The sequence below is a fragment of the Bidens hawaiensis genome, unplaced genomic scaffold (genome assembly GCF_021521415.1).
Source record: "Bidens hawaiensis isolate Kalapana, Puna unplaced genomic scaffold, B.hawaiensis_p1.1 tig00009311_1, whole genome shotgun sequence".
NCBI lineage: Eukaryota > Viridiplantae > Streptophyta > Magnoliopsida > Asterales > Asteraceae > Bidens > Bidens hawaiensis.
Window position 1 is genome coordinate 44,665 of NW_027491687.1, and position 12,790 is coordinate 57,454.

General features: G+C 35.5%; 1 protein-coding gene across 1 annotated transcript; it reads left to right on the forward strand.

The window, feature by feature from the left end:
• Window positions 1-2,571: 2,571 nt before the first annotated feature.
• On the forward strand, window positions 2,572-9,592 carry LOC143531973 (CLIP-associated protein-like). The gene is made up of 21 exons (XM_077027142.1): window positions 2,572-2,913; window positions 3,755-3,910; window positions 4,019-4,081; window positions 4,182-4,250; window positions 4,450-4,612; window positions 4,879-5,040; window positions 5,160-5,257; window positions 5,329-5,403; window positions 5,481-5,549; window positions 5,624-5,709; window positions 5,806-5,923; window positions 6,030-6,128; window positions 6,230-6,572; window positions 6,658-8,231; window positions 8,321-8,422; window positions 8,506-8,610; window positions 8,701-8,775; window positions 8,857-8,925; window positions 9,018-9,086; window positions 9,164-9,265; window positions 9,344-9,592. The coding sequence occupies exons 1-21, from the start codon at window positions 2,581-2,583 to the stop codon at window positions 9,494-9,496; spliced, it is 4,083 nt and encodes a 1,360-aa protein (XP_076883257.1). The 5' UTR covers window positions 2,572-2,580; the 3' UTR covers window positions 9,497-9,592.
• The last annotated feature ends 3,198 nt before the right edge of the window (window positions 9,593-12,790 follow it).

Below are 12,790 nucleotides of genomic sequence, written 5' to 3' on the forward strand. Positions count from 1 at the left end.
GACAATGTTTGACTACTTATGTTTATGCCAAGACTTTTTTTGTTTGTGTCAAAATGCTACATAATCATTCTTGATCACATAGTAAGCTGGAAGTACATACTTCTTAAGGTCAAACATTAAACAACACATCACAAATAGCAAACACATCCACTACAATCTTACTTCCAATGGCAATAATCATTTAGCCATTTTAAGTCAGAGGAGTGCTCGTCAGGATACGAATCATGGTACCAGTCAAGGTGGTCTAATTTAGGAGAATCATAATCCTAAGCTCTTTTCAACACCTTAGGTCGTAATCTCTTTATGGATCATCGTATAATTCTTCTAGAACCATTGGTTCTAGTCTTTCTTGTGTATCTTCCACAATGACTTGAGTTTCTTCAACGATTTCTTGTATTACTTCCAAGTCTTCTTTTTCTTCCTCATCAGATTCAATGTGCTCACAAGATGGCTATCAAAATAACAACACTATATGAATAGTTGGCTCAACATTCTACATAAACAACTTAAATGTTAAATTAAAACCATATTCTTAACAATAGGATCATACAACAAACATAATACAAAAACACTACATAAACAAAATGCGCAAACACAACTGCTTAGAACTTCGGTACATAAACAACAAACAACAACCAATTAACTGCTAAATATATCTTCCATTTAGTGCTTCATTAGCTTTTTTTGGGGTAAATTCTTTGTGCTTCTTGATTGCCCTGGTTAAAGTAGGAATTACATTTTCACATCTTGATCAATTCAAAATATCATCCCATCTAATCCAACCACAACTCCCCTTCTAAAATCAAATATGGAGAGTCAAGAACATAATCAGCTTACAAAACATACTAACCAAATTGGTCAAATTAACCTAATTGACCACAATAACTTAATTGAAGTAACATAACGAACTTAATTGCAACACTTACACAACACAAGAACCGACGACCCAGGTTAGCTTCAGTCTTGGAAAATAGATAGAATGTAGCAGCACCACATGAGCAGGTGACATCTGACACATCATACTTGGAGTACGTTTTCGATGAAGAAGAAGACGATATGGATATTTCCGGTGTGAAGATCGAAGACGACGGTGATGACGTTCGAAGATTGGAGAAGGGGAAATGAACATCCTTTTAGGTTAAAAAGAATTGAATCCGTCGAGCAGGGGCAACATAGTAATTCCACACTTTGTTTAACGCCATTACTTGACGGCGGACCAAAAGTGAAACAAAAGGGTCGCCACATGGCCTATATATGCGAAAATGGCACCACGTGGTTGCAACCTGCATTTTGAGTTCCATCACATGGATCATATTCGCAAAATATGTGTATTGGTTTTTTGTTTTTTTAAATGTTGTTTATACAGAAGCAAACATACCCGATATTGATCGAATTTCAGTCGACACGCCGCCGTAACAATGTGGTTTTACCGACGCTTAACATTCGGGTTTTACTAACAACTCTTGGGTTTTACCAATATAACGAACGTAACTGATACTGACCAAATTCACATTGACCTTAGATTGTACCAATGCCATCATTGTAAATATTTTATATATTAATTTATTTTTTAGGTTTAATTTTGAAATTATGATAAATATAATCAATCCACTCAAATTCACGTCAACTTGCCATAGAAAAAAGAAAGAATTCACCGGGGAAAGCACTAGTTTTACAAAGGGGTGAGCAGAAAACCAAATTAACCGAACCAAAAAATCGAACTGAAGCATTAACTGACGATTAATTTTTTGTTTTTTTGAATAACCGAATTTTCGGTTTCGGTTTGGTTTTCCATTTTTATTTTAAAAAACCAGACCGAACCGATTGATGGCGATGAAGATTATGAAGACTGGGACTAAACCTTAAAGATGAACAAGTTGATGAATGAAGATTATGACTAAACAATCTAAGCTTTTAGCGTTTTTTAATTAAAAACTTTGTTGAATTTTAAACCCTATTACTCTAGTAACTTTGTATTTGTATGCTTCCAAGTAATGTGCGCCTGTTTTTGTTTTTTATTCAATATACTTGTCATACTCTAATACACTCTTAAAAGCTTAAAATCATCACCTTCTTTTTTAATTTTTTTTTATTGCAATGTCTACACATAATTGAAAAAAAACCCAATTATAACTAAACCGAAAAACCGAAAATAACCGAAAAACCTAAAATCGTAAAACCAAAAAACCAAAACCAAATGACTTGTATATTAAGAAAACCAATACTTCAGTTTCGGTTTCACCTAAAATCGAATAGAATCATGCTCTAACCCTAGTTTTATTTATATAGATACAACTTTTTAAGTTATTAAACCATATTGAAAAAATAAAATAAAAGACGCCAAACAAAAGGAGGATATTGAAATGTGTACATCATCATCATCATATCAATAAACAATTAAAACAATTTAACACTCCACTCACTCTCTCTCTCTCTCTCTCTCTCATCCGTCAATCCAGCAGCAACCTCTTTTCTCTTCTCTCTCCCCGCTGTCTTCCTCACTCACTCACTCACTCAACCACCACCACCGTCCGCCGTGGCGGATCTGACTAGATCCGTAACCCAACCCGATCCGGCGCAATGGACGAGGCTCTCGAAATGTCACGCTCAAAGGACACGAAAGAGCGAATGGCCGGAGTAGAGAGGCTCCACGACCTTCTAGAAGCTTCCAGAAAGAGCCTAACCGCTTCCGAAGTCACCTCGCTGGTCGATTGCTGCCTGGATCTCTTCAAGGACAACAACTTTAGGGTTTCGCAAGGAGCTTTGCAGGCGCTTGACTCCGCCGCCGTCCTTTCTGGTGAGCACTTGAAGCTTCATTTCAATGCGCTTGTTCCCGCTACTGTTGACCGCCTCGGCGACGCTAAGCAGCCGGTTCGTGATGCCGCTCGCCGCCTTTTGCTCACGCTCATGCAGGTACTGCTACTGCTCACGTGTCTTGTTCTTATTATTTGTTTTAAACTTTTAGTTGAGGTTTATTTGTTTTATTACTGATGTTAAAATGCTCGTAAGTTATAGTGTTTTATAATTATTGGCGATCAGACTTATATATTGAATTGAGCTTAATTGTGCTTTGTTTGTAATATTTATTAGGGCTGTAAAAGAACCGAACATAAACGTTTGGGAAACTGTTCGGCAAGAATTTTGTTTATGTTTGTTTGATTAACTAAATAAACGGAACATGACCAAAATGTTTTGGTCAATTGTGTTTTGCTAATGTTCGTTTATGCCCGTTTATGTTCATTCAACTTTTTTTTTTCTATTTTATTTAATGACTTTTTGAATCTTATCATATAGATTTAAGCAAAATTATTGAATATAAAATAAAATATGTTTGATTATTACGTGATTAATTTGTACGTGATTAAATATAAAAGATATGAATGTGAATGTTAAAAACACTAACTGTTGAAATTCCACTTTTTTTGGTCAGCCAAAACAATTTTAACATTGTTTGTGCTCGTTTGTTTGTGTTCGTGACTTTTTCATGAATAAGTTCATTTACTCAATGAATGAATACAAACAAGAATTTTGTCTGGAAAGGTGTTCGTGAACCGTTTGTTTGTCTGATAATAACTTAATGAATGAACATGAACAAGGTGTTGTTCATTTCGTTTACAGCCCTAGTATTTATTTAGTTTTTGTTTTCAGTGGTTCAGTTGTAATTAATTTGGTTTGTGTGAGATCTTTTAACTTGATAGCAACTGAAAGCAAATAGTTGAGAACTTTACTAGCTTGTTTCATGGTGGTGGCGCAGGTTTCTTCTCCAACTCTTATTGTTGAAAGAGCTGGATCCAATGCTTGGACTCACAAAAGCTGGAGAGTTAGAGAAGAGTTTGCAAGAACTGTGACATCTGCCATTGGTTTGTTTGCGTCTACTGAGTTGCCTCTGCAACGGGCTATTCTTCCTTCTGTATGTTGTTTGCTAGTGATTTCATTAGTTTTTCAGTTTGAAAATTTTTTTAAAATGATATATATACTGATTCTTATGGTATCCCCCTTTTCATTTTCAATTGCTCAGATATTACAGATGCTGTATGACCCTAATCCAGGTGTGAGAGAAGCTGCTATTTTATGCATTGAGGTTAGTTAGCTGTTTACTCTATGGTTGTTTCTGTGTAGCTGTAGTTAAAAGAATTAGTGATACAATGGTGTCTCGTTTTGATATCTTCTCTCTGCTGCAGGAAATGTATGCTCAAATTGGGCCTCAATTTCGTGAAGAACTTTTGCGTCATCAGCTTCCATCGTCAATGGTGAGTATGTTAGGGCTAGCGTTTCAGTTTATTGCTTTTAGACTATATATCTTTACCAAAAAGAGTGAATATAATGTGCTACAGTTTATATTTTCTTAAACTCATATTTGGGTGTCTTTAGCGTACCTATTTGATTTTTTTTTGCCACATGTATGCCCGTATAATTCTGCTATATGTTAATCAACTTGAATCATTCCAGGTTAAAGACATCAATGCTAGACTAGAAAGAATTGAACCAAAACAACGTGCTGCAGATATTCGAGTAAATACTTATGCTCCTGCTGCTGCCAAGCTTTCTAATCATCACCCTAAAAGGAGCAGCCCGAAGGCCAAGACTTCTCGTGAAACATCCCTTTTTGCAGGTCAACTTTTTTTTTTTAAGCTTATGTCTTAATTATGTCAAATTCTTCTGTATGCATTTTTTTCTAGTTATTTAATTTATATTATATTTAAATGCACACACCTGATCAGTGGATTGAATGATGGATTGTGCAAATTTATTTCCTATTATTTAGCAAAGCAATTTAGCTTTATAACTTATTTTGATGAAGCCTAGTTACATTGTTGTTAAACTTTCACTTTTACTGATACATATATACATACATATATATATATATATATATTTCAGGGGAAAGTGACATCACTGAAAAGCCCATAGACCCAATCAAAGTGTACTCAGAAAAAGAGCTTGTTCGTGAGTTTGAGAATATTGCTTCAACCCTCGTTCCAGAAAAAGATTGGTCTCTCCGCATTGGAGCCATGCAAAGAGTTGAAGGCCTTGTTCTTGGAGGTGCATATGACATTCTTTTAGTTATTTAATTCAACACAAACACACACACACACACTAAGTTGTACCGTTATAGACTGCTTGCTGCTATTTTGCTCTCATTTTTTTTTTGGTTACACCAGGTGCAATTGATTATCCATGTTTCCGCGGACTTCTTAAGCAGCTTGTTAATCCTCTAACCACACAGTTAGCTGATAGAAGATCTAGCATAGTTAAGCAGGTGTGCTACGATGCATTTAATTTTTTTTAACATGAAACAAGTCTTGGTTTAATATTCAACTATTATGTTAGGCTTGCCACTTACTGAACTTTTTATCTAAAGAGCTGTTGGGAGACTTTGAGACATTTGCAGAGATGTTAATTCCCGTGAGTACACGCATATTTTATCTTTTAACTGATCCTAACACGCCCAATACCTTTCTGACACATGATTTTACATTCAGGCTCTTTTCAAACTAGTTGTGATAACTGTATTTGTAATTGCAGAGTCTGCTGATAACTGCATAAAAACGGTATTTACTTATTTGTATTTGCTTCATGTATCCTATTTCTATTTGTAGATATACTTCTTACACTATTTTTTTAGATGTTGCGTAACTGTAAAGTTGCTCGGATACTTCCTCGTGTGGCTGAAAATGCAAAACACGACCGGAGTGCCGTACTTCGCGCAAGGTTTGATTCTGTTCTTTAAAGCTAAGTTGAGTCCGCATCATATAGTCATATAACACTGGTGCTGATATAGTGATGTCACGTTTCAATTACATACAGATGTTGTGAATATGCTTTGTTAATCCTGGAGTATTGGGCTGATGCACCTGAGATACAACGGTCAGCTGACCTTTATGAAGACCTCATTAAATGTTGTGTGGGAGATGCAATGAGCGAGGTCCGTCTATTATAGTATTACTGTTATTGCTGCTATTATTATTATGTTATTATTATTACTATTCTCTTTTTTTAGGTGTTAAAATTTTAATTTGTAATCACATCAGGTACGGTCAACTGCTAGATCATGTTACCGAATGTTCTCAAAAACATGGCCTGATCGATCCCGACGCTTGTTTTCATTGTTTGATCCCGCCATTCAAAGGGTACGTGCTTTCAAATAAGATGTAAATATACAAGTCAAAGTAACTACTGATGTGAAATTGCTGATGTAGCATAACTGAATATCTAACTGTTGTGTGCATAGATAATAAACGACGAGGACGGTGGCATGCATCGGCGACACGCATCTCCCTCACTTCGTGAGAGGAATCCACAAACGCCACTAAATACTCAAAACTCTTCATCTTCTTCAAGTCTAGCTGGATATGGAACTTCAGCCATTGTTGCAATGGACCGAAACACAACCTTACCATCTGCAACCTCTCACTCATCTGGGCTTTTTTCATCGCAGTCAACACCCGTTAATGATAGCACAGAACGCAGCCTAGAAAGTGTGTTGCAAGCTAGCAAACAGAAGGTTTCAGCCATTGAAAGCATGCTTAGAGGTCTAGATTCTGGTAGAGTTAGATCATCAAGTCTAGATCTAGGTAAAACTTCTGAAATCACTCTTTAACTCGTTAATAACTAATCCTTTTGGACTGCTAACTAAATCTTTAACTACCCCTAGTGCAGGAGTGGAACCACCTTCATCTCGTGACCCACCATTCCCACTTGCAGCTCCTGCTTCCAATAGTTTCACCAAGTCTTCATCTTTAGATTTAACCTCCTCAAAAGTTAACAACCGTAACGGCAGCTTGGCGTTGTCTGACATAATCACTCAGCTTCAGGCTTCACGGGATTCAACTAAGAATTCATATCGAGGTAATATTGGGAATGATCACCATGAAATTAGAGAGGCGAGGCGATATACGGATAGACACTATATAGATACATCATACAGAGACTCACATAGCAGTCACGTACCCAATTTTCAAAGACCGTTATCAAGAAAAAACACACCTGGAAGATCAGTTTCAAGCAGGCGAAGGAGCTTTGACGAGAGTCAGTTTGCTTCTGGTGAGATGTCAAGTTGTACAGACGGGCCCACTTCTCTAACTGATGCATTAAGTGATGGTTTAAGTTCGGGTTCGGATTGGAATGCCCGGGTTTCTGCGTTTAACTATATTCGTTCGTTACTCCAGCAAGGCCCGAAAGGAGTTCAAGAAGTCACGCAAAGTTTTGAGAAAGTAATGAAGTTCTTCTTCCACCACTTGGATGATCCTCACCACAAAGTTGCTCAAGCGGCTCTAACAACACTCGCTGACATCATCCCCGCTTGTCGAAAACCGTTTGAAAGTTACATCGAGAGAATATTACCGCACGTGTTCTCCCGGTTAATCGACCCGAAGGAATCCGTAAGACAACCGTGTTCCACCACGTTAGATATTATTGGTAAAACTTACAGTGTGGATTCTCTTTTACTACCCGCTTTGCTTCGTTCGTTAGACGAGCAACGATCGCCGAAAGCGAAACTGGCTGTAATCGAATTTGCTATCGTTTCATTTAATAAGCATGCAATGAACGCCGAGGGTGCGGGAAATAGTGGGATTTTAAAGCTATGGCTTGCCAAACTGTCACCATTGGTTCATGACAAAAATACAAAACTTAAAGAAGCAGCTATAACGTGCATCGTATCTGTTTACTCTCATTTTGATTCAACTTCTGTTTTAAATTATATTCTCAGTTTATCAGTTGAGGAACAAAATTCGTTAAGGCGTGCGCTTAAACAACGTACGCCACGTATAGAAGTGGACTTGATGAATTACTTGCAGCAGAAGAAAGACAGGCAAAGGTCCAAATCGGCTTATGATCCGTATGATGTTGTCGGGACTTCTTCTGAAGAAGGATATAATCCAGTGTTGAAGAAAACTCCTTTATATGGAAGGTATTCTGGTGGTTCAGTTGATGGTGACGGTGGTAAGCCATGGGGTGCGGGCCCCGCTCAAGATTCTATCCCAATCATGGGTGAAGATAATCTTTATCACGGTCTTGATATTGGCTCAAATGCTAAACATACTGTGGCAACATGGTCCATTCAGTTAGAAAATTTGGAGGGAAATGCTGACGTGGAGGTTAATTCAACACCTCGGCTTAATGGACTTGTGACCTATGACCAACAGGGTGAACTTAGTGTTTCGAAATTTGCATCTGTAAAGATTGGTTCGTCTCCAGATACTAAACCGGGCATCCCTCAAATTCTTCATCTGGTGAGTTTAAATTCTATTGGGAAACAGTTTGCCATATTGAGTATTAACACGCTCGTAACATATATATATATATATATATATATGATTAGATTTCAAATGGGAGTGATGAATGTTCTCCTGCAAGCAAGCTTAATGGACTTCAACAGTTGGTTGATGCTTCTGTGGGCAATGATTCCTCTATATGGACCAAGGTTATTTTATTTTCTTATTAATGTATGAAGTTTACTGGCAAAAATTCATACTGATATACTTTTGATGTTTGATATATTTGCAGTATTTTAATCAAATTTTGATGGTTGTACTGGAGGTTTTGGATGACTCTGATTCGTCAATTCGTGAGTTTGCTCTTTCATTATTGGCTGAAATGTTAAAGAACCAGGTATATTTTATAACTTTTTTATATTGTGCTGCTTTTACAAGCTGGTTTGTTTGACTTTGACCTTTAATTTTCATCCACTGGTTATTACAGAAAGATTCCATGGAAGATTCCATTGAGATCATATTTGAAAAGTCACTGCATCTTACAAAGGACACAATCCCAAAAGTAATTTTCCTTCAGCTTGAATTTTTTTAATGTTTTTATAATTAAACTTTATCGTGTTGTTGATATTGAACGTAAGTGCAGGTATCAACTGAAGCAGAACATTGCTTATCTGTGGTTCTCTCTCAATATGATCCTTTCAGATGTTTAAGTGTAAGTTATTCCATTGTCTCAATATTGATAATAATAATAATAATAATATAAATTTTCACACACGTAGTCACTTTTTATGTTCTTACGTGTAGATTATCGTCCCGCTATTGGTTACCGAAGACGAGAAAGCTCTTGTTACGTGTATAAACTGTTTGACTAAGGTAGATCCTTTTCAATATCTATGCACATTTTGTGGTCTGAAATATATTTAATGTTACTATATTTCTTTTTTCTTCAGCTTGTGAGTAGGTTATCCTTGGAGGAGCTAACGGGCCAGTTACAATCTTTTTTGCCTGCTCTTTTTGATGCTTTCGGTAACCAGAGTGCGGATGTACGCAAGGTAACTTTGTAATTATTTTAAAACAAATTATTATATTATATTTTGGTAAAATACTAAACTAATATGGTATTTTGGCAGACTGTTGTTTTTTGTCTGGTAGATATGTACATAATGCTTGGAAAAGGGTTCTTGCCATATTTGGAAGGATTAAACAGTACACAGTTGCGGCTAGTAACTATATACGCGAACCGTATATCGCAAGCAAGGACGGGAACTCCTATTCAAGATTAGTGGCATGATGATTATGGTAAAAGAGTGTTTTGGTTCGTTAATTTGATTGTATATTTGCATGGTGTGTGTGAGATGTGTGATCAAAGGTGTTAAATTCTTTTTCTAGCACTTGTTAGGGGGAGTGTGGAAAATGTTTAGTAAAATTTTATTTTGTTGTGGGGTTTATAAATATATATATCTTGGTTTTTGTGAGTTGATGCTATATAACTAGACCATACACTATACACTAGTTTTGGAGTGAATCAGAATGATGCCCAAGAAATTATTAATTAAAATTTATAAACTAGATGGTGGTGTAATAGACTGGAAGAAAATACAATGCAGTGATGAGTTAAAATTTGTGTTGTTTTCATATTGTGATCATCTCATATTTTCAGCTCATAAGTGTTATTTGAAAATTGATTTAAAAGTTTTGGAATTAGAGATAATATGATTTACTCCTTGTTTAGATTTTATTTATGCAACAAAGAGAGAATATGTTACAAGAAAATCTTTGTAGTTTGAATAATAACTAAATGAGTAAAGCGTCATCTTTGTCTTTGTGGTTTGGCAAATAATGCGAAATTAGTTCAAAAAGTTTATTTTTTGCATATGGAACATCCGCGTTCCTCAATTCTTGCCAATTACATTCAAATCACTAACCCTGTTAAATTGAATCGTTAAGTCAGGGGTAGGCATGTCTTGTCATTCTTTCTTTATTATACGAATACAATGTCAAAATCGTCCTTGAATTTTAGTCACATTTGCGAACTTCGTCCAAAAATATTTTTTTTCCGTAATTAGACCCTCTATGTTTCCCAACTGTTTCCAATTTCGTCCAAATTATTAACTCGGTCTAAACAAACATGTAAAAGGACAGTAGCACATCTGAGTTAACGTTGAATTTAGACCTAGTTAACAATTTGGACGAAATTGGCAGCGGTTGGGAAAAATCGAGGGTCTAATTGCGAAAAAAAATATTTTTGGACAAAACTCGCAAATGTGACCAAACCTCAGAGACGATTTTGGCACCGTGTGGTGTGTACTTATGTACTTTCGGTTATAACATTATACTGTATATATTAAAGGAAACATACCGCTACAGTGTTTCCTTTAATATATAGTATAATTTTGCACCTTAGTCCTTGAATGTTAGATTGTTTCAATTTAGTCCCCCAAGTTTTAAATTGTTTTAGTTTTGATCCATGGCATTTGTTTTTGCTAAATTTTGTTTACTTCTCACTTTAGCATTTCAAAGTTTTCATGGTTTTAGTATCTACCTTAACATGAGTTTTCCTTTCCATATAGTTTTTTGTTATTACTTATACATTTAAGTTATTGATTTTTTGGTAATTTTTAGCATACGATATTTTAAAAACTTTATTATGCCGTTACGACATGCTCATATTTTTATATGTCATGCCATTAAAACGAAGTTGTATTTGCAACAACTTATGTAAGTTCCGATGAAAACGGAGTTTTTTTCGCAATAGAATTTTTTTTGTATTGTAACCACATACCGAGTGTTGGTACCACATCAATTCCGTAATGAGCCGAACCAATACCAACAAAGTTCTTTTGATAGTTAGATAAACTTTTATTTTGTTGTGCCGAAGTGATATTCGTTACGATGTGTTTGCGTATTCGCGTTTTAATACGCGGGTCCGTTATCGAGTTCGCCGCGCAAAGCGCGTCGGGAGCTATCTAACATGAGAAAAGATATAGAAGAGCCTCAGGAGAAAATCAAAACATTATTTTATTGGCTCATGATTGTGTATGTAAACTTGAATTATGCTTTTGTTTCAACTTAAAAACCGTATGTCCGGATCGTCAACGACATTTTAAAACATCGAGCTTCAAATGGTCTGTAACGTCATTTAAGACGGGAGCTTGCAAATTTATGACACGATTTGCCAACCCACATAACTCGACATGATGTTAAACATGTCAGGGTTTGCGTGCCTAAACCGGTTAAACCCGTTTATTATACACATTACCATCTTATTTTATAATATTACATGTGGTAGCAAGTCAATAAAACATGTTTAAAACCCATTTATCATAATGGTAGAGTTCTATGGAACTTGATTTCTTATTTATTTAACAAATTGTTTATCTGGATTGTAGTTTTGGTAAAAACAAAAAGGGTTCTCGTCTCAAGTATTTCTTATTATTTGATAATCGTGTTAAGTGAACCACATAAATAATGGTGCTACCAAATTGCTTGCACTTAACTGTGTTAAGCACATTGTTAAATATAAGATTCTTCAATTGCCAACTAAAGTTTAGAAGCTAAATTTACTCCTATAGCGAGATTGATTGTCCAAGAGTCAAACAAATAGATGTCGATGCCTTCACCGTTTAAATTAAAAGTTTTGTCGCTTCAAATTGTCATTTAATATTGGAAAATTAGATTTTAATAATCTCAACTTTCTATTATTGACCAATAATAATTCCAACTTCCTGTTATCGACCAGTAATAATCCCAACTTATTTTATTCCCATTAGTAGTCCCAAATTTAAAAAAGTTGGCTCTCAATGGTCATCCGTTAAAAAAAACCTAACAGCGTTAAGTTTTTTCCGTATTTCAAACTGATTTTTTAGGGCTTTTAATCGTAAGGAGAATACGAGTCGATTAACGTAAAACTTAGCTCGAAATGATGCTTCAAATGGCTTGATTAGTGCTTCAAATCGTCGGGTGTTTGAACTTTAAATTAACAACAATTAAGTTGTTTAGAGTATCGCCGCGAGCTAAGTTTTACATCAATCGACTCGTATCCTTCTTCCGATCAAAAGCCCTAAAAAATCAGTTTGAAATTCGAAAAAAACTTAACGTCGTTAGGTTTTTTTTAACGGGGAACCATTGAGATTCAATTTTTTAAACTTTGGGACCACTGGTGGGAATAAACAAAGTTGGAATTATTATCGGCCAATAACAGAAAGTTGGGATTATTAAAATCCAATTTTCCTTTAATATTTTAAGCTTAGAAAAGCTACCGTTATCAAGTTTAGAGACGTAAAATAACATAATTTTATGTCTGAAGCTTATTTAACCCTCTAGTTTTGAGAAGAAGCTAAGAAGACTTGTTGCTACAAACATATAATATACTATGTTAGAACCCATGTGACACACGGGTTGGTAAAACAACATAATAAAAAAAACATGGCACTTCCTGAATGTGTATTGTATGTTGACTATTTGATCAAACCACAATTTAAGCTACAAAATTAATACCAAAAATGTCCCTTTCCCGAATTATCAATTTGATTTGTAACAATATATGTAGTGGATCACACAAAAAATATAACCCCTAT

Excerpts from the sequence above, each read along its gene's own strand:
- LOC143531973 (XM_077027142.1), top strand. The coding sequence starts at position 2,581 with ATGGACGAGGCTCTCGAAATGTCACGCTCAAAGGACACGAAAGAGCGA. Across the intron at positions 8,611-8,700 it reads CTGAAATGTTAAAGAACCAG|AAAGATTCCATGGAAGATTC; the intron begins GTATATTTTATA and ends TGGTTATTACAG. Across the intron at positions 9,266-9,343 it reads AGAGTGCGGATGTACGCAAG|ACTGTTGTTTTTTGTCTGGT; the intron begins GTAACTTTGTAA and ends GTATTTTGGCAG.